Source organism: Struthio camelus, chromosome 11 (assembly GCF_040807025.1).
Source record: "Struthio camelus isolate bStrCam1 chromosome 11, bStrCam1.hap1, whole genome shotgun sequence".
Classification (NCBI taxonomy): domain Eukaryota; kingdom Metazoa; phylum Chordata; class Aves; order Struthioniformes; family Struthionidae; genus Struthio; species Struthio camelus.
The window spans coordinates 29,121,426-29,147,726 of NC_090952.1; the positions used below are offsets into that span (position 1 = coordinate 29,121,426).

Below are 26,301 nucleotides of genomic sequence, written 5' to 3' on the forward strand. Positions count from 1 at the left end.
GCTTAGCCTCATTGTCTGGTGTCTGTATTCAAACCACTGTATTCAGTGATTTAATATTATTTTCATATATATGAAATCCCTCCCAGGAAAGGGAGACAGTCTTCTGACCTTTCTGGAGCTGCATGGAATGAAGCTGATTAGAGCTGGTTAAATGATTTGCCACTGCAAGTTCATTATTCTATTTGTAAAGCTTCTTCAAGAGGAGAGATATGACAAATAACTCTTAAAAGGCGACAATGAGATGTGCTTTCTTTTTGGTTTTATTGCTTAATTTTAATATTTTGAACAATAAAATATTATTTTAATGTAAATGTGGGACTCCGTATACTCAGAATATTGGTTTTTTCGAGTAAGTGGGGAACTTTTTCCAGTAAGCTACCTTTAGCAGCCAAGTTACCTACCGGACACCTTGGTAGTCATACTTTTAGCTTTGTTTTCAAAGAGACCAAGTCTTGCATGCTTATGGTACAGGTATAGCTGCCAAGCAGTTCTTTTCAGATACATTTGACTGCATCAACCAGCTTCCAAAAAGTTTGGCAGGCGTGTAGTAGTCTCAGAGGTACATAATTCCTGCCCTATTTGCTTGGTGGCAGGTGATGGAGGCAGATATATCCCCAAAGAGGGAAAGGGGTCCCATGAGATGTCTGAGGATCCTTGTGGGACCACTTGAGAGAGAAATGCACAAGAATCAGCCTGTACGTCCACTCATGGAAATGGTTATTGGAGAATAAGATTTAAATTCAAGTTAGATGTGCATGTGCTCCTGTATGGATTGAGGCAACCTAGCTACAAGAAGTGCTTCCAGGATCAGCTGCTTAGCTGCATGGAGCTGCAGGCTGGGAATGAAACAGCATTTGTAGTTGGCACACGTACACTGCTGACTTCCAACCAGGGTAATCGTAACACTGCTTTTTGTAAAGGACTTTTCACACTGAAAGACAACAAAACACATGCAGACTTGAGTTCTGGTCACGGCCTTGAGAATGTCAGGAGCTGACATTCCCTGCTGACTGCTTAATCCGCTGGAAAATAATGAAGAAGGGATACCTCTCTTTCAAAAGTTCAAAATTTATTCCTGGGTTATAGGTTTTTCAACAAAACCTACAGGAGAGGGAGGGTCTTAAAATGGATATTTTATTTAGCTGTTATCAGCCCCCAACAACTTTTGTGAATTGAATCTTATTATACTACAACCATACAGAAGTTTTAACAGAGCTCATTTTAAAGCAAGAGCATCCAGAGGATGGTAGCATATAACGGTCAGGAAATTTGCCAGATTTTTACAAAAGCATAAGCTTTTGACAACTACCTCATGGAAAGAATTTTTTTTTTTAAGGCAGCACAACATTGGCAGCTTGACAAACTACAGATTCTTAGTGAAGAGAACACTAATTGTGTAAGAATTAGCACAGGATGTGCAGTTAGAAAATCAACATCAGTTTTCAATCTGGGAGCAAAGTATCTGCTGCAGAAGCATTGCCAGATTGTGGGACTGTCTCCCCAGCACCCACCACTGTGTCACAGGTGCACTGGGTACGCTGGCCAGCTAGACGTGATCCTGATCCATCACTGTGCATCCCTCTGTACAAAGACTGAAAGAACCAGCTTGCTATCCAGCTAAAAAGATGAATGACAAGAATAAACTCTGAATTGCCTCACTCTGTGCCGTAAGGCAAAGCACAAGGACTGAAATACTCCTAGCCTGTAACAAGAAAGCTCTGTCCTGGTCTCTGTATGTGTTTGAGGAGACTTGGGTGTGAGGATGCATTTTTTTCCCTTCTTCCTAAAGTCCTCTCTTCTTTTAAGTGTGATTATTCATCTGGCCATGGGTCAACCCTTGAGAAATGTTTTTGTGTTGTTTTTGCTCAAGTCAGCAAGATTCAGTCTGTTAGTTATGGGCCCTTCCCCCCCGGTTGGTGCATTTGACTTTAAATAAGAAGGGGGTTTCCTTCAAAACAGCCAGAGGTAGGTAGACTGGCCATCTACAAACCAGCGATAATATTTTGAGCATTTATTTGCTTCCCACTGACTTACGTACACGTGTGGCCATAAACTCTGCGAGCTTGCCTACTCAGTAGTAATTTCAGTCTAATATTACAGGGTCTCAGCACCTCATTTCTTTCTTGGCATAACGCAAAGCATATTTACTCCAAAGGAATAAGTTCTAACAGTTCTTTGGGGATGCAGTGGGACAAACGTTCAAAGTGCATCATTTAATCTTATTAATTTTTTCCAGTGTAGAAAGAATAGCATTTGAATGAAAAGATGTTTCAGTAAATTACTGATCTGAACAATGTTGTATTCTGGGTTTTTTTTAACAATGCATATCTTGTTTATAGAAACATTCCAGAACAGTTACATTATGGAAATGCCGTTTGCAGTGGTACGAATTCCAAGTATCCAGCTGTTAAAAAGAAAGCTAGTGGTGATATCCAGTTTACATTGTTATTTGCTTGCAGCATAAAATGAGAGATTCAGATGCTTACCTCTGCTGTGCCAGCTCTGTTCAGATCTCTGCCTACACTTGTCTATTAGCACAAACAGATTTACCAAATAAGCACTCAGAAGCCCACATGATAAAGTCCGTTAAACACGTTTCTTGTAGGTGAATTGGAGAAGATACATGAGTCTCAGGTGCTTGTTCTCTGTGAAAAGATTTTCTAATTCAGTTTCTTTCCCTAGGCAGATCCTTCGGCACAGTAATCCCTGTAGAAATGTGGTCCTGATGAGTTACAGCAAAGCATCACTATTTGTAAGAGGGAACATTTACTTAAAGGGTTTGAACTGAATGTGCCAGCGTGTTTCGCAGTATTCAAAGCAGGGTATGATCACTGTTTTTGTCTGGCACACTTCTATCCTCTCCTGCTTGCCATAATTACCTTAGTAAGAAGCAAGAATTTCATTATAGTTACTCTTTCCTCAGCTTCACAATTTCTTCATTAGATGCAAATACACTATCAGGTTACATGTTCTCATTTTATGTACCTATCAAAGTAACTTGATTTCCAAATCAAAATATTCTTTCACTCACACAGCCAGTCTTCAGCAGAAATTCTAAGCTGTAGAAGTGCAATTATTATTATTTTGCATAAGAAGGATGAACCTCATTTTCCTTTCACTGTATTGAGACTAAATCCTTCACAATCAAGAAAGCTGAGCCAGCACCAAGTGGATGCAAATAAAAAAATGATTATTCTTCCTGAGTAAAAGAACAACGCCGCATTGGTTCATTTTCAAAGCCATTAGTTTGAGTTTGGTCATGTGCTCCCACTTGATATTTCTCACTACTGGCCCAAATTTATCTCTGAAATGACCAGAGTTGGCTCCCACTCTGACCAGTGAGACCAGTAGCTGTCTGCAGCAGCTGTCCAGGCCCTGCGCACCTGCCTGCCTACGTGGCTGAAGAATCTCAGCTATTTCATTACATATTTGGAGCCACTGCTCAAAACAGAATAAATGCTGTTAAAAGCACTTGACCATCACCAAGAGTAGCATGAATGGGGAATATCAGTTTTTGAGGCAATTGCTGTGGCATATTATGAGATATTCTATTTTATGGAGTGGGGAAATATATATAGGTTTATAAATAAACTCTTTTCTTCTAATGCCACCTTTTCCTGTCTTTGGCAAGTGGGTTTTAAAAACTGCTTATCTGTTCTTAACACTTAGAGTTTAAATGGAAGGTTTTACCTCTTATGCAAAGCAGGCTGCCTTGTTCAGCAGTTGTCAGGCAGTAATCACGATTAATTCTAGAACGTGAGGGCAGTTTGGCAAGGTCTGGGGAAGGACTGCAAGTTTGACAGTGTAGCCACAGGGACACAGTTCTTAAGGACTGTAGAAAAATAAAATATTATTGAAACTGAAAATATTTGACACCTTACTTTATAAGAAATGCTGATTAACAATGTTAAAACATCACAATATATGTTTTCTTAGGAAATACATTAATCTGAGAAGTCCTTTAGGGAAAGCCTAGAGACTACAACAAAGTCCTACAAATATCAGCAGAACAGGTACCCACTGGCAAACACCTCTCTTGTCTCCACATAGATCCCATCAAGGCAATTCAGACTTTACCATCTCTGCATGCTTGCAGAGTCTTTTTATTCCCAGCCAGGTTTTTGAGGAATAGATCAAGGGCATATTTGTGCAGCATTGCACTGATCTCTACAGTCCCTGTGAAAATCTGGGTCCACCTCCCGTCGCACGCTGCATGATGCCCCCACTTTGCTTGCCCTGCCACAAGCCCATGTTCCCAGTGCTAGGGAAAACCCCTTGCAGGCCAGGTCCCATCACTGTCCTGCCATGTGACTGTCCCCGATTTAGGAATGAGGTAGGGAGCTTAGTCTCTGAGGGCTATCGGTCCCCAAGAGCCTTCTTTGAACATACCTAATGAGGGTTTCTTATCCAGCCTGGACATCTGCCCAGGATTCACCAGCCTAACTTGCTGGGACCAGTGGAAAGGACCCTCACTCTGTTGGACTCAAACTGGTGTCACCTCTAGTCATTGGTACAAGCCACATACAATGATTTCCACTACCAATTCTTGACTTCTGAATTGTAATCTCCTATGTATATCTCTAGGTATAACCAAAAGACATCAAAAATTACTGCAAAAAGTGCAAAAATTGGAAAATTCCTCTGAAATTAGTTCCATTTATTGATGGGTAAGGGGAGTCGGGTGAGTGGCAGTTGTACAGTCCCTAGGAAAATGATATGTGGTATATATTTTAACAAAGGGTTGCTTCCTCAGCTGGCTAATTCTTGGGAATGATCTCACTTGGATAATTTCTTTCTTGAACACAGATTACAACATAAACCACTCTTTACGGTGGCTACTAACAATCCTTACTGAACAAAACAATCCATTTAAAGAAGAACGCTTGCAAAATGGAGTGATTTTTTCACTATTCTACCTCTTAGTTGTGTTCTCATTTTGTTTTTTGAGATATTTCTTCAATTGTTGCTGAGAAGCACAGCTGTCTGTGGAACTGGCAGAAACACTTACTGGTTTGAATGAATAAGATGTCCAGATCTGCATAATAAAAATAACAGCAGATTAAGCAGCAAAAATGTTGCGTTTTTAAATTTGAGAATGGCTATAAATGCTACTCATCTTGAATACATTAAAAATAAACACAAAGTTGGAAACAATATAGTGTTTCTCTATGTGTAAACAGCCATCCCACTAAAAATGATGTGCATTAGTTGGTGTGTGTATAAATCAGTGTAGGCTCTGTTTATTTGCTTAGGCCATGAATGATTTCATGTGCTATTAATGAATACACTTAATTTTTGCTGACTGTTCTGACTAAAAATGCACCCAGTATCACACACTGGAGGCAGCACGTGGGCAGTCCATCCTTGGAGATTTTCTGAACCTCACTGGACAAGGTCGTGAGCAACCCAGGCTAACTTCGAAGTTAGCCTGCTTTGGGCAGGAGGTTGGACTAGATGATCTCCAGCAGTCCCTGCCAACCTAATTTTTCTATAACTTTGCAATTATAACACAGTACAGCCTGGTCAAGGGTTTAGTTTCCTGTTACAACTGGCTGGACACTGGATATGTCTGTCTTTGCTGAGTTCCTTTGGGATGATGCCCTTGTTTTCTGACAGGTGCTGTCTCTTTTATAATGGCAGCTCTCAACCCAAGCATGCCTAAAAGGAGGGGATATGGGCTGCAGAGCATGGCTCTGGGCTGCATCCCTTCGCCGGCACGCACACAGCAAGGATTTCAGCTCAGATCGGAAACTCTCGTTTAGCCAGCAATAAATGAAAGGGTTGTAGCAAGTGCTGCTCATGGCAAACCAGTGAAAAGCAAAGTACATAGCGTTGTTGCTGTGGATGGCCCTACAGGAGATCAGCACCACGTAGCAGTTCAGAGGGAACCAGCACACTGCAAACACTATCACCACCACCATCAGCATCTTCAGTGTCATCTTCTTTTTCCGTTGGTGGGCATAATATTGCTCCATGGTGATGTCCCCAATGGCATTTCTCAGCCAGAGCTTCTTGGCCACCATGGTGTATGTGATGGAGATCACAAGCAAGGGCAGGACATACAAGAGAACAAAAGTAGTCAAGTCTAAATACTTCCAGAAAAGGTCAGCAGGAGGAGGGAAGCTGGGGAGACAGACCGTTCGGATTGTTCTGTTCCTGAAGAACCAAGGAGGAAAGAACTGTTAATTCCACCATCAGATGCACACAATACCTGGAAGACAAGCATCTCAGATATTCTAAGTTTCAGTAAAGGCATGGATAGCAGAATTCATTCAGTAACATGGATAAGTGCCTCTTTCAATAGAAAATCTTACATTAAGTCTGGCATTTGGCCTCAGTGATGATGACCTTTTTAAACAAATCGCCAGGAAAAAAAAAGATTATCCATTTTGACCTCTATTCCCCTTTAATGAAGGAGAGGTTTCTGTGCCTGACTCAAGTTACAGCACGGAATCTCTGAGCTGAAACCAACTAACAAACAAGCCTAAAAGCAATTTCATTGATTTACAGTATCCTTTTGTGAGAAACACAGCATCTAGTCAAAAATACGGAAGACTTCTCCATTTCACCTTGCCTTCCTTTTTTAGGAACGCAGATGGAGAATCACGTGCATTAGAATCTGTGCATCATGCTGAGTATATCATATAAAAAAGTACTGTGTAAAAATCTTACCCAATATAAAATCTTGCCAGAGTCTGGTAAATGGCATGAGGCAGTGAGAAGCAGCTGGCCATAACCCAGATGATAATGATGCAAATCCCTCCTTTTACCATGGACATGCGTGGCTTCAGAGGGTGCATGATAACCTGCAGAGAACAGCCATTCCAGAGGATTTTAAATGTCCTCAATTGAGAAAAAGGAACTGCAATTTTTAGACAAAAATACACCTTCACTTTATTCATGTCGGGGGCAAGCAGTTCTCACTGATCACTGAGTGAGAAGCAAACAGCATGCATATGTTCCAGGACAGCAAAGCATACTCAGCATGGATGTTAAGCATGGTGCAAGCTGAAAGCCAAGAGGCTGTTCTGGCTTGCATTATAGATGGCAGAAAATGTGTCTTGATTACTACAGATTAGGCTTCAAAAGTACATGGCAGCCATAGAAGTCACAATATTTGGCATTTGGACTTGCAAGACAGAGTGTGACATGGTGCTTTGAGGCAGTCAAAAATAAGGCAGTCTTTGGCCAGCATAGCACTAACAAAAACCCTGAAGCTGGTTTGTTCTACAGCCGCAGTCTGCGCCATACTGTACTGGCAGCAGTGCAGTGTAGGGCACGTCTGCTGGCATGGGGGGCTGTTTTGTCCGACGATGTCCTGCTCACTACTTCCAGCCCCACGCTGCAATCTGAAATGCTGCGGCAGCTCCATGCCCCATGGAGGGCTGAGGGGTCGAAGCGGAGGAAACCCACGCTGCTGAGAGCACAGGGTACGAGCGGGGAAAACCCTGCCCCGGCCCTGAGCCCCTCAGGAGCATTACGCAAGGTGCTTCCATTGTCTCAGCTTCAGTGTTAAAAGGGGAGAGGGAGAGGCCCATTTCATGGGACTTCTGAGAGTATAAAGACTGGAAAATGCAAAGAATTGTGTAAATATTAAGTGTTAATGTTGGCACAAGTGCCTTCTAAGCAGAGAGACATGTCAGTATCACCCACCAGCTTGGCTTCAGAGATTATTAAAGCTGGATGCACTTTGAGCTATATGAACTATAGATGATTGTATTAGGCAGTGAAACAATAATTTAAAACAGACCCATCATGTTATCCAGATGATCTCTTGGCTAATGAAGTCTTCAGTACTTTTTGCATGTCTTCTCTAGTCCATTATAAATATCTACTTAATCAAGCTTTTTCAGCTCCCCTGGAGCATCTGCTCTGCTCTGATAGCTCTCAGGGCTAGAAATATTTTTAGAGACAAGTGTTGCTTTCTCTTTGCTCAGTTACATCTCCTTACTTTTATTTATATCTCCTTGGGCCATACTAACAAATTCCAGGTCTGGGGAACCTACTCCCAGTGATCTTAAAGGCAGTTATTGTGTTTGGCCTTAATTAAACAGATACTTCTTGATACTTAGCAATGCTTTGAAATCAATCCAGGAGATGATTAAAATTAATGATTATTTTAAAGATCCTTCCTGTGAATTGAACTGTCTGCTTACAGGAGCTGCGATGTTGCATGTAGAATGCAGAGACTACCAAACTTTATGTGGTAAAAAAGCAAGAAGTGGATAATGATCTATATTCTGGCAGTCACTGTAATTTTCTGACACCAGATGGAGCACATCACAGACAATCAGAGTGGGATCAGTTATTGTTTTGAACTCCATCTAGCCATGTCATTTGTCATGTGAAATTGCTTTTCAGTTACAACTGTTAACAGTGACTTCAGCGCTGCGAGAAAAACACAGACTGCCTGAGAGCGCACCTTGCAGAACGTGCCGTTCCAGTGCACAGTATTTATCATCCAGCAAAAATGTCAAATTGCATTATTCTTCAAGGAAACCCTTAGATTTCCCTGCACTCATTGGTTAGCCTGTAACGTTTTTCTGGTTGGTATTTGCTAAAACCAGTATCTTGGTGGGGGAAGGGGGAATTACCCAAGAGCCGAATGTACTAAGACAGTTCTCCCTGCTGCCAGTTCTAGGCATCCCAAAATAGTGGGGTAGACCTAAATATCACAAGACTCATTATAAATAAAAGGTACTGGTTTGCTGGTGTTAAAACCTCAGCATGTGTTCATGCTACGTTTTCATAGCGATGCTCTACCACCATGAAAGCTAAAATCTGTCCCTCCATTCTTTGATTGCCAAGATAACACAGGGATCTAGGGAAGAACTAAGTATTTATCCCCTTATTTGCTAACAGATTTAGGCGTGAGGTATGTTGCATACCTGGTGTCGATCCAGAGCAATGGCAGCAAGGGTCAGTACAGATACATGAACTGAGCAGTACTGAACAAACCGGCTTACATGACACATCAGCTTTCCAAAAACCCAGGTGCTGATTACAAACCGCACCTGAAGAACAGACAAAAATGGATTAAAACAGTGTGCATTATCTGAAGAACAGGTATCCCATGAGTTTTGTAACGATGAATTGCTTTAATATAGCTTCCAGATGCTTTGTAGATGTCTTATAACCAGTATTCCTGGGAAAAAGCTGACTATGCAAAAGGCTTTGAAACAGTGAGATTTATTGTACTAAGCAAATAAATCTAACTGTCCTGCTTGAGCAGTGCTCTATGTATGTGCATTTCTGTGCACATGCGTACATGTAATATGGCCCTTCTGGAAAAAGAAATCTTAGCTCGACTACTTGGGGAGATTTTTTGCAAGGAAAAGCATTAGCTTGCTTCCTTGAAAACATTTTCATTTTTATTATCTTTCAAATGTTTAAATTTGTGGATGCTAAAAGTTGCACGGGTCCAAAGACTGATGAGATAAATTCATAGAAGAAAAATCCTTTGAGGGCTGTGAAATACAGAGATAACATCTCTGGGAGAGAAATTAAATGTCTGTGGGGCATCCCTACATACTTGCCCTGTTCTTATACTCCTCCTGAGGTCTGCAACCATGAGCCACTCTCAGAAACAGGATCTGGAGCTCTGGGGGCATGGTAGGGTCTTGCCTGCACTTTGATTGCTAAGCCAGATTCTCCTTCTATCATGTTGTGCAACATGCATCAACAGCAATTTAAGCGTTACCAGTTAAGTTTGACAATTTTACTCTCCGGCTGAAAAAATAACTAAAACTTTACAAGCTTGGTCGCCTTCCTTATTGGTCTGAACCCTGCACTTTTTGGGGCTATTTCCACTTGGGCACAAAATCTAACTGCTTTTGGGCAGTGAGGACTTAAAGTGTGTCTTGAGATGGTAACGGAAAGGTCATCATGGCATTCCTTATTAATGCACAAAGAGGTGTTGCTTATTGTGGCTTTTCTACAAAGGAAATTATTGGTAAATAGTTGTTCTTGTTTTAACCCCCATGCAAACATTCTTATGCTTGCAATATTTATCTTATGTGTAATATTTATTCCAAATCAGTGTAACCTATTTTGGAAGCAGATTAAGCTAATTTGAAATAAGACATTTACTCCAAAGCATGTGTCCACACAGAAAATTAGTTAAGACTAGCTAATATGTTTTCAAGTAATCTACCATTTTAATCCAAATTAATTTGTCCATAAAGACAACTCAAGCAGCAATGATTTGGTTAATGAAGCTGTAGCAATTTGCTGTTTCTTTGAAGCTGATGTAAAACTCTTCTCTAAGTGGAATTACAGTTATTTAATTACTTGTGCCTAATGTGTGACTGTTGTTGTGCAAACACACAAGAGGGCACTGTCCTTTCCCTCAACAGATTAAGGCATGCAAATCCCACCAGAGTAAGGCAGAGACCCTTGGACAGGATGGGCAAGGACAGAAGCAGTAGTATTTGGGTTGCTTTCAAACCAGAGGATTTTGTCAAATTCATCTATACAGAAAGTCATACTTAGACATTGTTTATAAAACATGGAAGTGGGGCAAGAAGTGGATTAGTTAAATTCTTCCTGCCTCATTCTTTTCATTTTCTTTTTGTATCTTACTTTTTAGTAACTAAAATTAAATAAAGGACAATCAACTCCAAGCGCACAGTTTGCAATGCACAAGTAAGAGATATGCCAAACTGGCATAGCTCCGCGCAGACCTAGCTGTTCTCTCTGCAGTCATCTTCACAAGGAATGACCTTGTTTGCATCATTTCCAAAGGAAATTGGCAGCTGATTGGACTTTCTAGTGCAACACGTGTCCCCATTTCCTTCCCCATCAAAAGATAAATAGGACTTAGACATCTGTCTCTTGCCACGGTCTAGAAAGAAAGATAGGAGGAAAGTTGCAGGAAGAAAGTTACAGGAGAGCGCCTACTCCTGCGAGGTTTTGCAAGGTGATGGGCATGAGCCCTGAGCTGCACTCCCCGGCTGGGGAGCCTATGTGAGGGTGAGCACAACTGCAGCTCACTTTATAGTCCAAGGGACAGAGGAGAGGGGAGAGAGGCAAAAAGAAAGTTTATGTTTCAGCCTGGTACTAGTCAAATCAATGTGCAGACACACAACCCTGACAGGCACATACGGTCACCAGCAAAACAAACACGCTGGATGCCCCCGCACCCTCAGACTCAGACACACACACACACACACGCACCCCCTGCTTCCTAGCAAACTGGAGTGTAAAGGGGAGCCAGACCCCGCGCAGCCCACGTGCGGGCTTCCCCCCCTGCTCGCTGTCTGTGCCGCTCCGGGCCGGGCTCCCCGGGTCAGGCTGCGCTCCCTGGTGCCCTGACCACGCAGGCAGGCTGCAAAGCCCAGCAGCGGGCAGCCGCCTGCCGGGCTGGGGCGCGGGGGCGCCGGGGCGGCGAGGCGAGTGTCGCACGGCTTACCAGCGTGAAGGGGGTGTTCAAAATGGTGATCATCATGTCTGCGACAGCCAGGTTGGCGATGAAGAGGCTGGTGGCTGAGTGCATCCTTTTGTTCTTGATCACCACATGGCACACCAGGATATTGCCAAAGAGCGAGATACATATAATCACCGAATAGGCTACTATGAGCAGCGCCTTCACCGTCCGGCTCTGCGACTCGCCCTCATACCTGGTCCCACTGTCAAAGTCACCCAGGTCCTCCAGGTCCATCTCGCTATGGAAGAAGGACTGATTGGGGAAGCCATAGAGTGCAGAGAGGAAGCTGGTGCTGTTGTGACTCTCTGCTCTCCAGAAGGGCTTGGAGATGTACTGGAAAGGGAACCACATGTGTCCGCTCATGGTCGGGAGGTGAAGTGCGAAGACTACCCGTGTCCCTGCCACCTGGGAGGCTCGGTGTCTCTTTCTGCCCTCCCTCCTTTCTGGGAGCTCAGGTGCTGAGTTGGCAGTTGCAGGAGAGAACATATGCACTTGCGTTTTAAAAATACATCCTGTGGTTGCAAATTACATAAAAGACTTGATAAATGGGTCCTTCTTCCTATGCTGATTACATGAGAGCTTTGCTCCAAGAACTCTCCAGCTGCTGTTCTTTTTCAGTCCCGTATGTCCTATACACAAGAGTTGATTTGATGCTGAAGTATCAAAGATCCCAAAACACTTTCTCTGTGCACCGAGAAAGAAGTCCTAGCGAATATTTCCTTCTGGACACTGTTCTGCTTCTCCCTCACAACTTGTCCTTGGAAATCTGCTTTCCTGCTTTTCCACATAGTCCTTAATTCAGCAGATTTCTATTTCCCAAAGAGTTTTCAGAGCTTGTCAGAATCAAAAAAAGCAAGGGCAGCTTTTCCCACTTCTTTCCATCCTTCAAGTATCTCGGAGCTATACACTGGAAGCAGCTTCGCTCAGAGACTGAGTGGTCCCTGCCTTCCCTGTGATATATACAGCCTGCCAGATGACACACTGCACATGAAATAGCCAATAGTGTATCTCTTCCTAGCTTATCCTGAGATGTATTGCAGCCCCACAGATACATGATGGGAGAGCCTGACATTTGCAGATTCCGGGTAGAGTAGCAAAATACAGAGAGAGTGGATGTTTCCTTATCTCCCTGTCTCCTCCCTCCTCCTTTCTGTGTACCCAGCACAACGGCTACATGGGGTGAAGCATCTTGACTGATTTGCAACATCTTTCTTTTTCTCCCTTCCAGAGCCTGTGCAGAAAGAGCACCTCTAAAGATTTCTGCCTCTGGGGAGCTCCCAGCTTTGTGCCTGGCATTGTCTCCTTCTCAGCCTCCCATGGTGCAGGGCGCAGTGTAAGAAGTGGAATGGAATTTGAAAATGAGAACATAAGTTTCAGGATGCTTTCACACGTCCACAGTAAGAGAAGAGAGCTAACTGCTACCACAGCTAGACCTTCCGGGTGCTGACGCAGGAGAGCAGGAGCAAAAGGGACAGAAGCAGCACGGGCAGAAATCCCTTCTTTTCTCCTCCTCTTCCTTCCCAGACATAGTCATTTGCAGAGCAGCCTCATGCTCGGAGCTCAGCAGCTCACAGGAAGGATCCCTTGCCATCCTATCTTCCAGTCATGGACCCCAAGTCCTGGAGGGGGGAGATGGGTGACCGCCTAAGCAGCAGTGGGCTGCTCTGCAGGTCGAAGGGGCTGCGTGGGGAACAGGCAAGTTTTTCCACGCTGGATTGGAGCCAAAAATCAGCTTCTCCAGGGAGGCAGAGATACCCCAAATGTGAGATCGGAAGCAGGACTCTTGTTACCAAAGAAGAAATGGCAACCGTTTCCCTGCACGTGTCTTCTTACAGACTGCCAGAAATTGCTGCTCATAGTGTGGTGGCAAATGCCAACCTACTGCCACCGCTCTCATTTTCTCTGCTGCCTCCACCAGTTCCTCTAGAGAGAAGGATCCGAAAAAGCAGTAACAGTTCCTAATTCCTGCAGCTCTTATATTCCAAATGGGCAACTTTCAGGTGCTGTTTAGAGAAGAAAAAATAGGTGGCATTTGCTATTGGCAATGAAATTTCATTCCTCTGTTCTTCTTGGAAATCTACTGCTAGCACTGTACACCATGAGATCAGAACAATGTTACAGGGAGCTCTTTTTCTCTAAATCTGGTGGTTCTTTTTTCTTTAATCGCTATTCTAGAATCCTAAACCTCACTGTTATATGAGCTGCAAACTTCTTGAGGGCCAAGACAACCTTCCTTTATATCCATGTGCCCTGTCTGATTGGGTCCTCTACTTGACTGGCACGGCAGGCAGATGCCTGGTGGGATGACTGGTTACACTCGCTGCAGTCCCTGGCCACAGCAGGGAGCCCATGGAGTCAGGGGAGAGTCTGTTCTCCGTTGGGACAGCCTCTCCGGCTCAGTGTGGGAATGCCCCCAGGGATCGCCGTAACGTCATTATGTAGGCTGTGGACCTGCGCTGCAGAAACATTCTGGGTTTCATCCCTCAGTTGCTTCAGTGTTGTTACTACATTTCTTCATTTGCCAGTGTTCCCTTCCATTTCTTTGCAATGCATTAGAGGGATAATTTAGCAGAAGAGCATTTAGATGCACATGCATAAAATAGATCATTTTAAAATGCTCTGCATGCCAAAGACATGTTATTTCTTAGTATTCTTTGTAGAATTGATTTATTCTGTCAAAGGTTCAAACACTTAAGCAATCAATTGCTATTTTGCTACAGTTATTATCCACTTACAACCATTCTGAGCTACTTCCTACCAGTCCTCAGTTTACGTCATCCATCATAACTTAACGTTTGTGCTGGTTGTTCTAAGTCAAACAGAGAAAGAAAGGGAGAATTGTACTTTTTCAAACAGGGCCTCATTGTACCTCTGCTACATTTAAATTGCTGCACTTCAATTCCTCCAAGTCAACCTTGATTTCTATAGAAGGCTTTGGTACATTTAGACACTACTTAAGCCACAATTTTTTGGAACTTTTCATTTTCATGAGAATATTTAGTCCTTTGGTCCTTTCCTGTATCAAAAAGAAATGTCAAATGACTGAATTTCCCATTGAGACGAAGATCCACTCTCCAGGTAGATCTAATACAGACTAAATGCTGACGAGCACCAAAGAAATCACAGATCCCTGTTCGGTCAGTAGTCTAGCAAAACTAAAATGCAAAGACTCAAAGCACTTATTAAAAGAAAAACACAGAAAAATTTGGTTTGAGTTTGACAGGTAAAATAAGGAAAGGTATGAACGCCCATCTCTCATACAATTTTCCAGTGGTATACAGCAGATATTGGTCATATGACTCATGTCATTAGCACATGCAATCTGATTCAGTTCCTGTTACTAGCTTGGTAAATCTACCTGGAAACGGACACATGCATTTTTAAAATATAAACTCCAATCTCATTGGTGTGGCTGAATTGTTTGTTCGGAGATTAGTTGTGTCTGGATCTATAAACTCTTAAGGATTTCATCCCACTTGGGAATATTAAATCACTAGATAATGAAAACTTTAACAAGTCATTGCTGCAGTTCATTTTTAAATGTTGTTTCACTTGTTCTTCACCTTTCTCATTCAGTAAAGTCCATTGTGACTAGTAACATGGGACAGCAGGATCTTTCAGAAAAAATCACAAGGATTGAATTGCCTTCCCTCAGAGAGGAAGAGTTTCGTTGTTATGGATGAGTCGCTGGACTTCTTGGTTTCACGATGTCTTCTGAGTATTTGCCTGCAAGGACTTTTTTCCTGACTGACAAACACAAGTCAGATAATTCTGCAATCAGTTTCATTGTCCATTATGTAAAAGTGCCCAGGATCAAGGCTGCTCACTCCTGCATCTATTTTAAGCTAATTTTAAAGAAATGGCTTCTAAAGACATAATTCATCTTCACTACCTCACAGCACATAACAATGATCCATATTATGTTTATGGAGTCTATCCCCCTAAGCTGTGTTGCCAATCTTAGTAGGTACACATTTTTAAAGTCTTCTCCCTGTCTGCTCCCCTGGAAAGCTGTCTGGTTTTACCGACGGCACAACACATTTTTTTGAGGGGGAGGATGCTGATATTTGAATGCAGATGGGTGTAAAACAGATGTAATTCTGCTCACGGATAAACAGAGGTACAAAAGAGAGTAGAACAACTCATTGCTCCTTAGTGTATCTGATTAGCTTACATAGAGTCAATCGCACAGGCTCAGCCGTGTACACTGAATTGCTGTTAACGAGCTGCTGGTAAATGACAGGCTGCCCCCTTCCTCATTTCCTAAGCCTCCAAATAACCACAGCATAGAGCCAATTCCCTTCCTTTCCTAATACAATCCTAAAGGATCTACCCATCGGCCTTCCTCCCATTTCCTCTGAGATAGATGAGAACCTGGTAAATACGTCTTTTCATAACATTTTTTAACATACGGTAAGCATAAGGGTTAGACAACCCTTACTCTAGTAGGACAGAATCCCTCTACGCCATGGAACAGCAGCAACAGCATTAACAATATCAGCCAACAACAACACCTGGCTTTTTACATAGCACTGTCCTTGGGTGGCTGCCAAATAATGTACACAGGAGGTCAGCAGGATCAGCCTCTTCTTCCCTCATCATTCTGAAAGGGGAGAAATAAAATCAGCTGCAAATAATTGTCAATGAGGAGACCAGAACCAGCTATAGAAGGCTCTACTCATAAACCAGCACTACCTTCCTCTTTCACTAGGATGGTCCTGCACACTGGACCATCATCAATCTTATCTTCAGCCGGGAATCATGTTCTAATAGATCATTCTGGGCTTCATCTTGTAATTAGGCCTGTCTGTTTAATCAAGAGAAATAGACAAATTGAGAGATAATTTATAATGTTATTCACTGCAAATCTCTACCAGGCAAAGACCAGGACTGGCCTGGATATTGCCTGGAAGGTGCACTGGCCTACTTTTGAGAGCTAGTACAGGTATCGAAAGGTTTGCTTCCAGTCAGAGTTGGCAGACCATTTTAAAGACCAAAGACTGGGATATCAGCAGTACTGGAGGCCTAAAGTGAAATGAATTGATGGCGTTGTTCAGAACTTCATCTAAATGGATTCTTCCTATACTTGGCTAATGCCAGTGGGAATAGTCACATCATTTAAATGGATATAGGATCCATGGCTGAATTGTTCAGTGCAACTAAAATCCTTAAGAGTGATATTTTGGTTCATTTTTCAATATTAGAAAAGAATATTTAAATACATATACTCCACCTATGATGTTCATATCAGGTGCTGGAAGCCAGATTGGCTGATGAAGTCAGAATCTGATAACAAAGGTGTCATTGCACAGCAAGCATAACAGAGGAAAAATGCTGTCATTACTTCAGTAATGAGTTTGTAAAGCTGAATAACATTCCTAAGGTCCCTAGAGGTTATTCTATTTCATATTTATGAATTACGTAAATTGAAGAAAGATGCTGAATATACAAGGCCCTTAAATTAAACATTTTCCTAATTTAGAAATTCCTATTACATTTAAAAGGTGTACTTTTCCCCCGTCCTCTGCATCTTTTCATCCTCCGAGCATCTTTTCTTCCCCCTTCGAGCTCTGTCTCTGGTGCTGAGTGCGGGCCTCCCACGCTAACCGGGAAAGGTTGCAGAGAGCTTTAATTTGCTTTAATGCACTGAGGAGTCTGTATTCTTCTTCATTTGCAATGACCAGTACTACTTTTATGAACCCAGAAAACATGCAATGAACAGGCACAGAAATCTTGGACTTCACAGCAAGACTGAATAAATCCACCACGTTTACTGATAACGCAGTGAGCGCCCCAGGAACGAACTAAAGAAAGCATCTCTGTAATACAGACAAATGCTATCAATTCAAATTCATAAATGTATTTAATTTTGGAATTGTTTATTATGTAGAACAGCTTGATCTCTTGACAATAGTAAAGTTTAAAATAGACTGTGTCTGAAAATTGGGAATGGCACATGAGCTCTTGCATGCACAGGGACAGGACTCCTGCTGCGAGTTTCCCATGGAGGACTGGGAAGGACCTCGGTGTGCTGCAAGCCAGCCTCCACCTGCCCGGCACCGACGGGAGCCCAGAGCCATCCACGGACACTGCTGCGGGTTGTCCAGGGCACCCGCAGGCAGCAGCAACGCCCTGAACTGCTTTGACTTTAGAGGGCACTCAGAGCCTTTCTGCAACCTCACAGCGCTCTAGAAAGTAAGGACCCAGAGTGCCTTGCGCTGGTGGAGGTACACGGGGGAGGCACTGCGTTAACTGAGCGGCGAGTTTGACTTCCAGTGACGAGATGATCGGCTCCGCTCTGCACAGAGCTCGGCAACACGAGTTTCAACCTGTGCATCCTTTCATTCCAGCTGATGCTATTCACCGCAGGCTCTCTCTCACATTCCCCATTTGCTATGTAAGAGCCATTTCAGATACAATCCAGCTTTTATATAATTTTTTAACTTACTGAGAGCAGACTTTCAGGTAAAATCATGAAATTTGACACTCTGAAATAGTAACAGCTGCTAACATTTAAATTAGATACACTCTCTGACAACTAATTCCGATAAAATTGGTGGATGTGTTTGGTGAAAGTAAGGATTACGCAGGGAATCTAGTAAACCTACAGTTTGACCTTCACATTATGAGCACTTAACTGATTCAGCGCAGCCCAAAAATGGGTGCCCTTTCTCGTTAAATGCCGCACCCTGTGCCTGGGTCAGAGTGATCCAATTCAGGCCCAGACAGGATCCCCACAGGTGTGGCCACAAACGATTACATCTCCCACCTCTGCTGTTTTGTCTCTGGATCCAATTAATGCCCATGTAATTAATTTTTAATGATGTAGACACTACACTAAAGTTCTGCAGTCATTTAGCACAGACCAGGGAAGCCGCTGGCAACGTCTTTGGCACTCAGGACTAAACACGGGCAGATGTGAGCTGGTGACCTCGGCAAAGGCGGGCTCTGTTCCAGTCTCCTGACCCACGCCGCCTTACCCGCTCCTGGCCGAGCACAGAAAGTCACTTCAGAGAAGGGAGACCTAGTACACAAGTGTCAGAAATCTGGTGGGGAGGTATTCTCACAAAAGCAAAGGCTACTACACACAGAGGAGAATGAACGGCATTTAACTTTGACGGCTGCTGTTGCCTGTGGTAACACAGCGTTGCCTCCGTGCCTTGCATCCAGCAGTGTCAAGGACCAGCTGAGAATCGAGGGAGTGTCACAGCACAAATCTCTGTTCTCAGACCTCAGCCAGCTGCAATAAAGAGCAGTGGCTTTCAGTGCATTCGGTAGGAAAGGGCTTACTACACTTCCTCTTTGGTTCAGGTTCTTTCAGCCCCAAATTTTAAGGAACTCGCACTCTCAATGTAAAATGAATGTTTTAGTCATTGTTTTTACCAATCTTCCCCTAAATCAATTAAATAGATGACTACAATTTCATCATCGCTCTTCTCTCTTCATGCTCATGCAACTCAGGGTGGCTCTGTGGATTTCAATGTGACCCAGGCACAAAATGAAAAGTTTATATGCAGGGACAGTCCATGAACATTTGCCAGTAATTCAAAGTTTGGATGTTTGCAAAACAGAGAACCCAGAGAGGAAAATTATTTAGGACAATTGGGTCTTTTGGACTTTCACTTCTGAGGGAGAGAGTAGAAAATATGGCCCTACGTCTCTCCCAATAACCTACTCTTCCTATTGTGGGTTTCTTAAAGAGGAGAAACCAAATCCTAGCTCAATATATGAGTGCACTATGTCCTTTCCTGAAATCCTTATGACCATCTACTCCTTCTGGGAGACCCAGCAGGAAAAATCTCAGGAAAAACGCTCAGGAAAAATCCCTCCAAGATGGGACTTGCTATAGAACACCATTATCCAGGAGCTCACAGCAGGTCACTGTAAACCTGCTGCAAAACTTTCTTCCTGACTAAAGGGACTGGCACAGGAGACGGATGAATTTCTTTTAACTATGTTTAAATATATGTCAAACTGTTTGTTTCTTTTATTGCCACATGCTTGTCTATGATTTTAGTAGGTGGAGAGTCCGTTACTAAGAGAATACATTATAAGAACAAAGCTCCAAAGGAAAGGCATACCTTGCTGCAGCCAATTATCTTGAACTGAAGCAAGAGGCTGCTTCTGACAACAAATGAGCAAAACTGAGCCAGGTGTAAGTCCTCTCTCTCACATTCAGCTGGAAGCTGCTCAGGTTGAGCTCCTAGAAAAGATGAAGCACTTCCTTCGTATTCATTTATATCTGCTCTCCCACCAGCCCTTGCCTCCACGTTGCTGAGCGTTACACCACATCATGCTCAGAAGGTTTGTAATTGTGCCCGGGGCCAATTCCAGCCTACAAAATCTTCCTGCTACTTAGCAAAGTCATCCTTTTCCCCTTGATCCAAATCTGAGATATCACGCAAGCTGGCTAGCTCTGCTAGCAGCACAGATGGTGGCCTCAGCAAACGCAGCTTCCTTTGCACTTGGGGTGGGCCAGGAGCCTGCGCACAGGCAGCTGCTCCCACTCAGCTGGCAGGACTGTCACTGCGGCAGCAGCACCCACCCCTTTCTTCTACAACAGTGCCTGCAAGGCAGGGTTAAAAACCCACACGCTTATAAGCCTGTGGAGAAGCAGCAATTTATACATGCTTTCTTCTTGGAAAAAGTGGTATCAGTAAAAAAAAGAGAGAAATTAATGGTATAACAAGAAAACGTTCAGCCAAAAAGGGAGGGGGTGGAACTCAGCGTGTTTATTTTGTCACTCCAAAGTAAACGTCAATTAATTGCAGGTCCTCCTTGTAGTGCTGTGCTTTCTTTTCAGTGGAATGAATTGCCCTGAGCTGAAAAGACCTTGGATAGTTTTACTGCATTTTTTCACAGAGAAGAAAAAATCCTCTTTGTGGTAAAAAATGCGAATGAAAGATGCTGGGTAGGGTCTGCCAAGATACTTACATAGATCTCCTGAAATAGTATTCGCGCTTTTATTCTCATGAATTTCCTGGGAAATATTATCCCCATTTTGCAGACAGAGGACAGGACCAGATGACTCATGCAGGATCACTCAGGTTCCCCCATCCCCACCACTCTTTTTTTTTTTTTTTTACCTCCAAACTCCTTTTTTCTATTATTTGTTGTTTCAAGCAGCCCAGAAACATTTCAAAATATATTCATCCTAAAAGGAATCACTCCAGTCAGGAGTAATATACAGAACCTTTTGCACGGTCAGTTAAACAAGATTATCAGGCTTTGTAATTTAATGGCTGTAATAGCTAATATACCATATGCTGATATTTTATTCCTCAGAAAAAAAGAAATCATACTCCTTGTTGACAGAAGAAATCTATTTACGGTGCCTCAATGTGGAGAAAAAACTCCCAGGAATTCTGTTGTAACCTATGGGTGGGTTTACTTTGCCTTTCTTCAGCTTTCAAGTTCATCTCGTTACTCATAGCTGGGATGTTGTCCTGACATAGTTTTACTTGTGTGTTGTCTTTGGCAGTGAGTTCTGCAGCTAAACAATACTCTACGAAGCAAAAATAAGTGGAAAACAGAAATGGAATAGGCAAATCCACGAGTGCAAGATTTTGTTCAGCAGAGACAACAGCCCTCCACACACTTACAGCCAACACCGCAAGCCAGATAAGGGCTTCTTTGCAATCTTTTCCTCCAAATAGGTCTCTGGTGAAGCCTTTGTGCAGGGAACGCAAGTTCCTGAGCATCAGTTTGGCTCTCACCCTGAGAAATTCAGCTGTGCCACTGAGTTCTGATCAAATATGATGTAGACAAACCTGCCCACTTGAATAAGCATTTAGTATGTTCTGTTTCAATGTTCTCCTTTAAAACCTGCATTGTGCTAGTTAAAGCCACACCAGAGGCACCCTTGCTGCCCTACTCCCAGGAATGGATTTTATCCCCGCTGAGGTCAGGGCTGCAGATTTCCCCAGCTTCAGCTGCAGCTCATTTGTTTCCTGCACTGCCAGGAGCAAGGGATGCAGGCAAGCAGGGGCTACCGAAACTGTCCCTTTCAAAGTACAAGGTGACCTTTGCAGTCACAAAAGAAGCCTGATGGTTTCAGAGCAGAAACAGCACCAGCCACTGGACTGCAAACAAAAAAGTATGGCTTTAATTTGATGAAGTGTCTGATACATAGCCCAGAATAGTCTGTTGGCTAAGAAATTATAAGGCGCTTCGGGAAGAGAACAGAGGAAACTTGGTACTGTGACTTTGGGAGATAATAACTAGAAATGAACAGGGTTTTTTTCCTCTTCTGTAATCTCATGGGCCTGTGGAGGAACAATCTGAATCCAAGGGGTGATCCTCATTCACATTTTCACACTGCTCCAGAGTGTTCTTGCTGTTCATCCCTAGGGTCATTTTCAGTTACAATGTGCAGAAAAACATTGTCACTGGCCCTGAGAGCCAGAGGGAAGACAGACATTCACCTTCATTAAGATGTAGCTCACAACACAAGCTCATGTATCACATCCACTGCCCAGTATAAGTCTGAAACTGCACTAGAACAAAAACTGAAGATTCTGAGAATAATAAAAAAAAAAAAGACTCTGATTTTACTAGCAGCTGCAAATGTTCAAATGAGAACTGAGAGCTGTGTTCCTTTACTATATGATGCAGAAAATAAAATGATTTGAAAGCAAAAGTGAAATGAGAGGCCTTTTAGCACTTCTGAAGACTCTCTGGAGGCAGAGATGGCATAAGCTGTGAAATACACTGATGCAAAAATAACTCTTGAACATCAGATGCCTTTTTTCAAAAGGTGACTGGAGAATAGGTGGAGTTCTTCAATTCATATTTTTGTTCTGGTTTCCTAATGAAAATGCTGATTTTTCACTGAAAATCTGAATGAAAGCCAGGACATAAATGTAAGCAATGCAAACCTGAAAAATTAGCTATAGACCAGAAAATTTACCCAATTCAATAAAAAAAAAAACTCCTGTCTTTCTTAGGAAGCAAGCTTTTTTCTTTTTCTTTTTCTTTTTTTAAAAACAAAAATACAATTTTCAACCTCAGTCTCTCAAGCCAAACTACTGTCCCTGAGTTTGTCTGCTACCAGCCCATGAGGCTCTCATTTCAGAGCTGAAGGCCGGAGGAAGCAACCAATTTAGGAAGAAACAGTCTTATGCAGAAAGTATGTCTTTTAGGGAAGAAATTCACAGTAAAATGAAGGATTGCAACCTACAGATCCATTAGCTGAACCATTAGATGTGGAAAACTGCCTTGTCTCAGGTATATGGAACTTAGCTTTGAAGCTCACCCTAATATATCACTCCTTACCTTCATCAGATTAGCACTCTTCTACTTTACAGCAGCTTTTTACATCTCTTACAGCCCAGGCATCTCCCACCGGGATTCTTTTGTCCTTACAATATTCCCGATCTCTTGAAACAGGTTTTACTCTTCACAGGAATTTTTTAACATTTCTTCAAATATCACAGTGTTTCTGGGGATAAATTTTTGAAACATTCCAGTTTTGATTTGCATTCACATTGCAAAAACTATTTCTCCCAAGCAGTATCTTTTCTCTTTCTAACTGCACTTCATTCAGCTCTCTTCCTATAATCACAGGAAAAGCAGAATTACCCAATGTTTTATTTTCTCTCCTTAGCCTTATTGCCGCATCTCCATCTGCCCTCACTAAAATTCCTGCTTTTCAAGAAAAAAAGTCTACCTCTACTCTTTTCTTTCAAAGGTTTGATGCTCTGTTCGTTTTCCTGAATGATCTATGCGTCCCCCCCATCTTCTTTTGATATCCAAAATTTTAGGGATAGTGACACCACACACTCCTTAAGGCAAAACTCACTGTCCTGTGAAGCAACGCATGGAGATAATTGCGTTATTAACAGGAAGGGTCCTTTCCTGAAACAGCTTTCTCTAACTCTGTGCTTCAAATGACTTGCTTGCCAAACTGCAATTTTTATGTCAGTGTTGTCCACTTCAGTGCTCAAAAACTTAGGGTCTGTTAGCTAGAAAAAAATTAGGCAGAACGTCTTCAAAAAACGCCCTTCTGCCCGTCTCTGTGACAGGGTGTTCTGGTGGATGGTGGGAGGAATGCTTGACCAGGTGTCAGGACGTAGCTCCACAGGACAACTTCTCTGGCAGCCAGGTGATTTTAAGAGGTTGTTGAGCATCTCCCAGCTATAGTTTAGTACCTTCCAATCTGTGCCTAGACATCTCTTTACAGAGCTGTAAACCAATGCCAAGAATAAAAGACTTGCCACTTCACCTATGCGCCTGATGAAAGGGAAGGTTTTTTAACACCCAAATCCTTTGCTGATCCATTTTGGAGTGCATCGCAACCACAGCTGCATCAGACGGACAACAAGCCAAAAAATCTTCTAAAATTGCTTTGTTACATAAAATTATACAGCAGCTACCTTCCCTATGCATTGCAAGTAGGATGTGAAAGACTGTCTTGCCCAAAGTTTCCTCTTCTTTGCCTCCTTACTCTCTCATTTCTAGGGAGATAGCTCATGTAAGTAGGATAAACCAAAATCCTGCGCTACCAGAGATCTCTCCTCAAGAAAGGAAGAGGGAGTCCTGCGTCAAGCAGCTCCAGAGGCTCACAGTCCAAGTGATAAAAGCCAGCCAGGCTGCCCACGCTTTGTGATCATGGTGAAGCAGCAGGAGGTAGATGACTCACAGCCCATTAGCAGTATCAATTTTAATTAACTGGGTTGTGATGATTTCATTACTGTTTTCAATAATCTTAATTAAATACTAAGTGATAACTTATTAAGTAAATTGAGCTAAATCAGCTTCATTTCATTAATGTTGATTACCTTGAAATGGATCCTAAACATCTGAACTTCAAGGTCCGGTATTTCCCGTTAGAGCCAGCAAAAGTTTCCATACGGGCCTAACTAGGGGAACTCAAGCAAAAGAGCTAGCTACAATGTAACTCATTATTTATGAGAGGCATCAGTGGCAGGCTGACATTCAGAGTCAATCCTGAATTAATTTTTCCTGTCCCCAGGAGTGAGCAGAAATCTTGCAGGCACTACACCAAGCAGATGCAGGACTGCACAGATCTAAAAGTGGAATCTATGACTGGTACTGTATATCTCACCTAGCTTCATCTCTAAGGAACAATTGTACCTTTGCCTGTGCATTTGATGACTCCACTCTTACAAGCATGCCTTTCTTACAAACATGGGACCCAGTGACAAAATTGAACAATGACTGTTTAACTACAGGCAGGACTGCTGAAGGAAAAACAAGGCTGGAACCTTCAAACACTGGAAGTACATGTTGCAGCTATGTGAACAAGAGGAATAGCTCTGATGTCTTCAAATAAGTACTAGTAATCTGATGTGGTGACATGGTACAGGCATGATTACAGAGTAAATACAGGGTGTAGATAGAAGTGTTTTCAAGAAAAGAATCTAAGTGGCTGGGCCTGATTCAGCTCTCAGTTGTGCCAGTTCTGCATTACTGAAACCTTCTTTCAATTTCACACCTTAGGGCATCTCATCAAGTCCACCTTGCACTTGGAAAATTGTCCATTTTCCAAAGAACTATGTGGATGTGTTTTCCTCTACATAAAGGGCTGATGTGTTGCCAATAGTTTTAAACTAGCTAACACCTTCATGAAAACAAATTACACTTCTTGTGTTTGTCTGTTTGTTGACAGGTGAATTCATTTTTCCAGGCACAGTGGTGTGAGATTCAACAGCAAGGACTACTGAGCTTTTGAATTTGCAGTTTTGATTTGTTGGATTCAATATCTATCAAACATCTGCACCGAAGGAGAAGAATTCCGAGTGGGTTGTGGCAAAAGCCTGAATCCAAACAAATGATTAAGTGTAGGGGATGCTAGCGCACAGACATACCCTCCCCTTCCATCCAAGAGCTGTGCTTTTCCTTCTCAAACGTCGTTGGTCTGAGTGCTTGTGGTATTGCCTCCATTCTGCTCTCTGTACGTTGTCCCTGGAAAGCAAAGGTCCACAACTGAGTCACAGCAGGGTGCCTCTGTTTAAGGCCAGCCTCAAGAAGAAAATCACAATTATACAGAAAGGAGCCTGAAGTGTGCAGAGGCAGGAGAAGCAAGCGCACCAAACACACCAGTGTGGGTCCCTGAGCATACCTGGGGGGTTAGCTTGGTTTCTGCTGTACCCACATAAGCTCTTAGTAAGATGTCTGTGCCAGAGGCAGAGGGCCTTGTATTCAAGGCTTCTCCTGAGCTAGCTCTATGCATTGTGTGTTAGAGAAATAAAGGTGAAATTCTCCACCCACCATCCGCTGGATCCCAAGGGCTATAGGCACAAAAACATCTTCAAGGAATTAGGCTTACCCAACTCATCCTGTATGATGCAGGAAACCTGACCGCCAGATCAATCTTATTTCCACGGTACTACTCCTGAGTGTCAAACCCATATCCAGCACTGCTCTGCTCTGCCTTTGCATTCTGACTCTTGGGTCGTGATAACACGACGTGAGTGTCTATCCACCCAGGCACTTCTACACTCTCTCCAACATCACCTTCACCTATCTTAAACTCTTCCCCAGTGAAGCACTTTCCTCTTTAAAACCTTCAAACTCCTTTCAAATTCTGAGTAACTTGTGCTTGGAAGTGCTTGGTAATACTGTAAATTACTAGTGATCAGTGGAACAGAAATGATTTGGTCTTGTTTTCTCTCCCAGCACCCAAGTATTTCAGAAGAGTTTCTTGGAAGTAAGTGAAGGAACAATAGTTAAGCATCTGTGCTTATCTATTTATCTGTAACATGTTCTGCAAGAGCGTGAATGCAAAAATATCCCAGAAGCTCTTTTACACCTGGTCCAACAAAAATAAGTAAGGGACTGGAAGAACATTTTCATGTTGTGCTCCCTGTGAATTGGTAGAACAGCTTAGCAGCAAGAGCCGTTAGCAAATTCTG

General features: G+C 42.8%; 1 protein-coding gene across 2 annotated transcripts; it reads right to left on the reverse strand.

Moving 5' to 3' along the window:
* Nucleotides 1–254: 254 nt before the first annotated feature.
* Nucleotides 255–12,468, reverse strand: LOC104145677 (G-protein coupled receptor 83). 2 transcript variants are annotated; one of them, XR_011143547.1, is made up of 5 exons: nucleotides 11,411–12,468; nucleotides 8,889–9,014; nucleotides 6,673–6,806; nucleotides 3,691–6,156; nucleotides 255–2,645 (listed from the first exon to the last, which is right to left on the reverse strand). XR_011143547.1 is itself a non-coding variant. In XM_009677315.2 (4 exons), the coding sequence occupies exons 1-4, from the start codon at nucleotides 11,909–11,911 to the stop codon at nucleotides 5,532–5,534; spliced, it is 1,386 nt and encodes a 461-aa protein (XP_009675610.1). In that variant the 5' UTR covers nucleotides 11,912–12,468; the 3' UTR covers nucleotides 255–5,531. The 2 variants fall into 2 exon arrangements, 1 of the variants encoding a protein (XP_009675610.1); XM_009677315.2 differs by having other exon boundaries at nucleotides 255–6,156.
* Nucleotides 12,469–26,301: the final 13,833 nt, after the last annotated feature.

Excerpts from the sequence above, each read along its gene's own strand:
- LOC104145677 (XM_009677315.2), bottom strand. The coding sequence starts at position 11,911 with ATGTTCTCTCCTGCAACTGCCAACTCAGCACCTGAGCTCCCAGAAAGG. Across the intron at positions 6,807-8,888 it reads TTGCTCTGGATCGACACCAG|GTTATCATGCACCCTCTGAA; the intron begins GTATGCAACATA and ends TGTTCTCTGCAG. Across the intron at positions 6,157-6,672 it reads CTGGCAAGATTTTATATTGG|GAACAGAACAATCCGAACGG; the intron begins GTAAGATTTTTA and ends TTGGTTCTTCAG.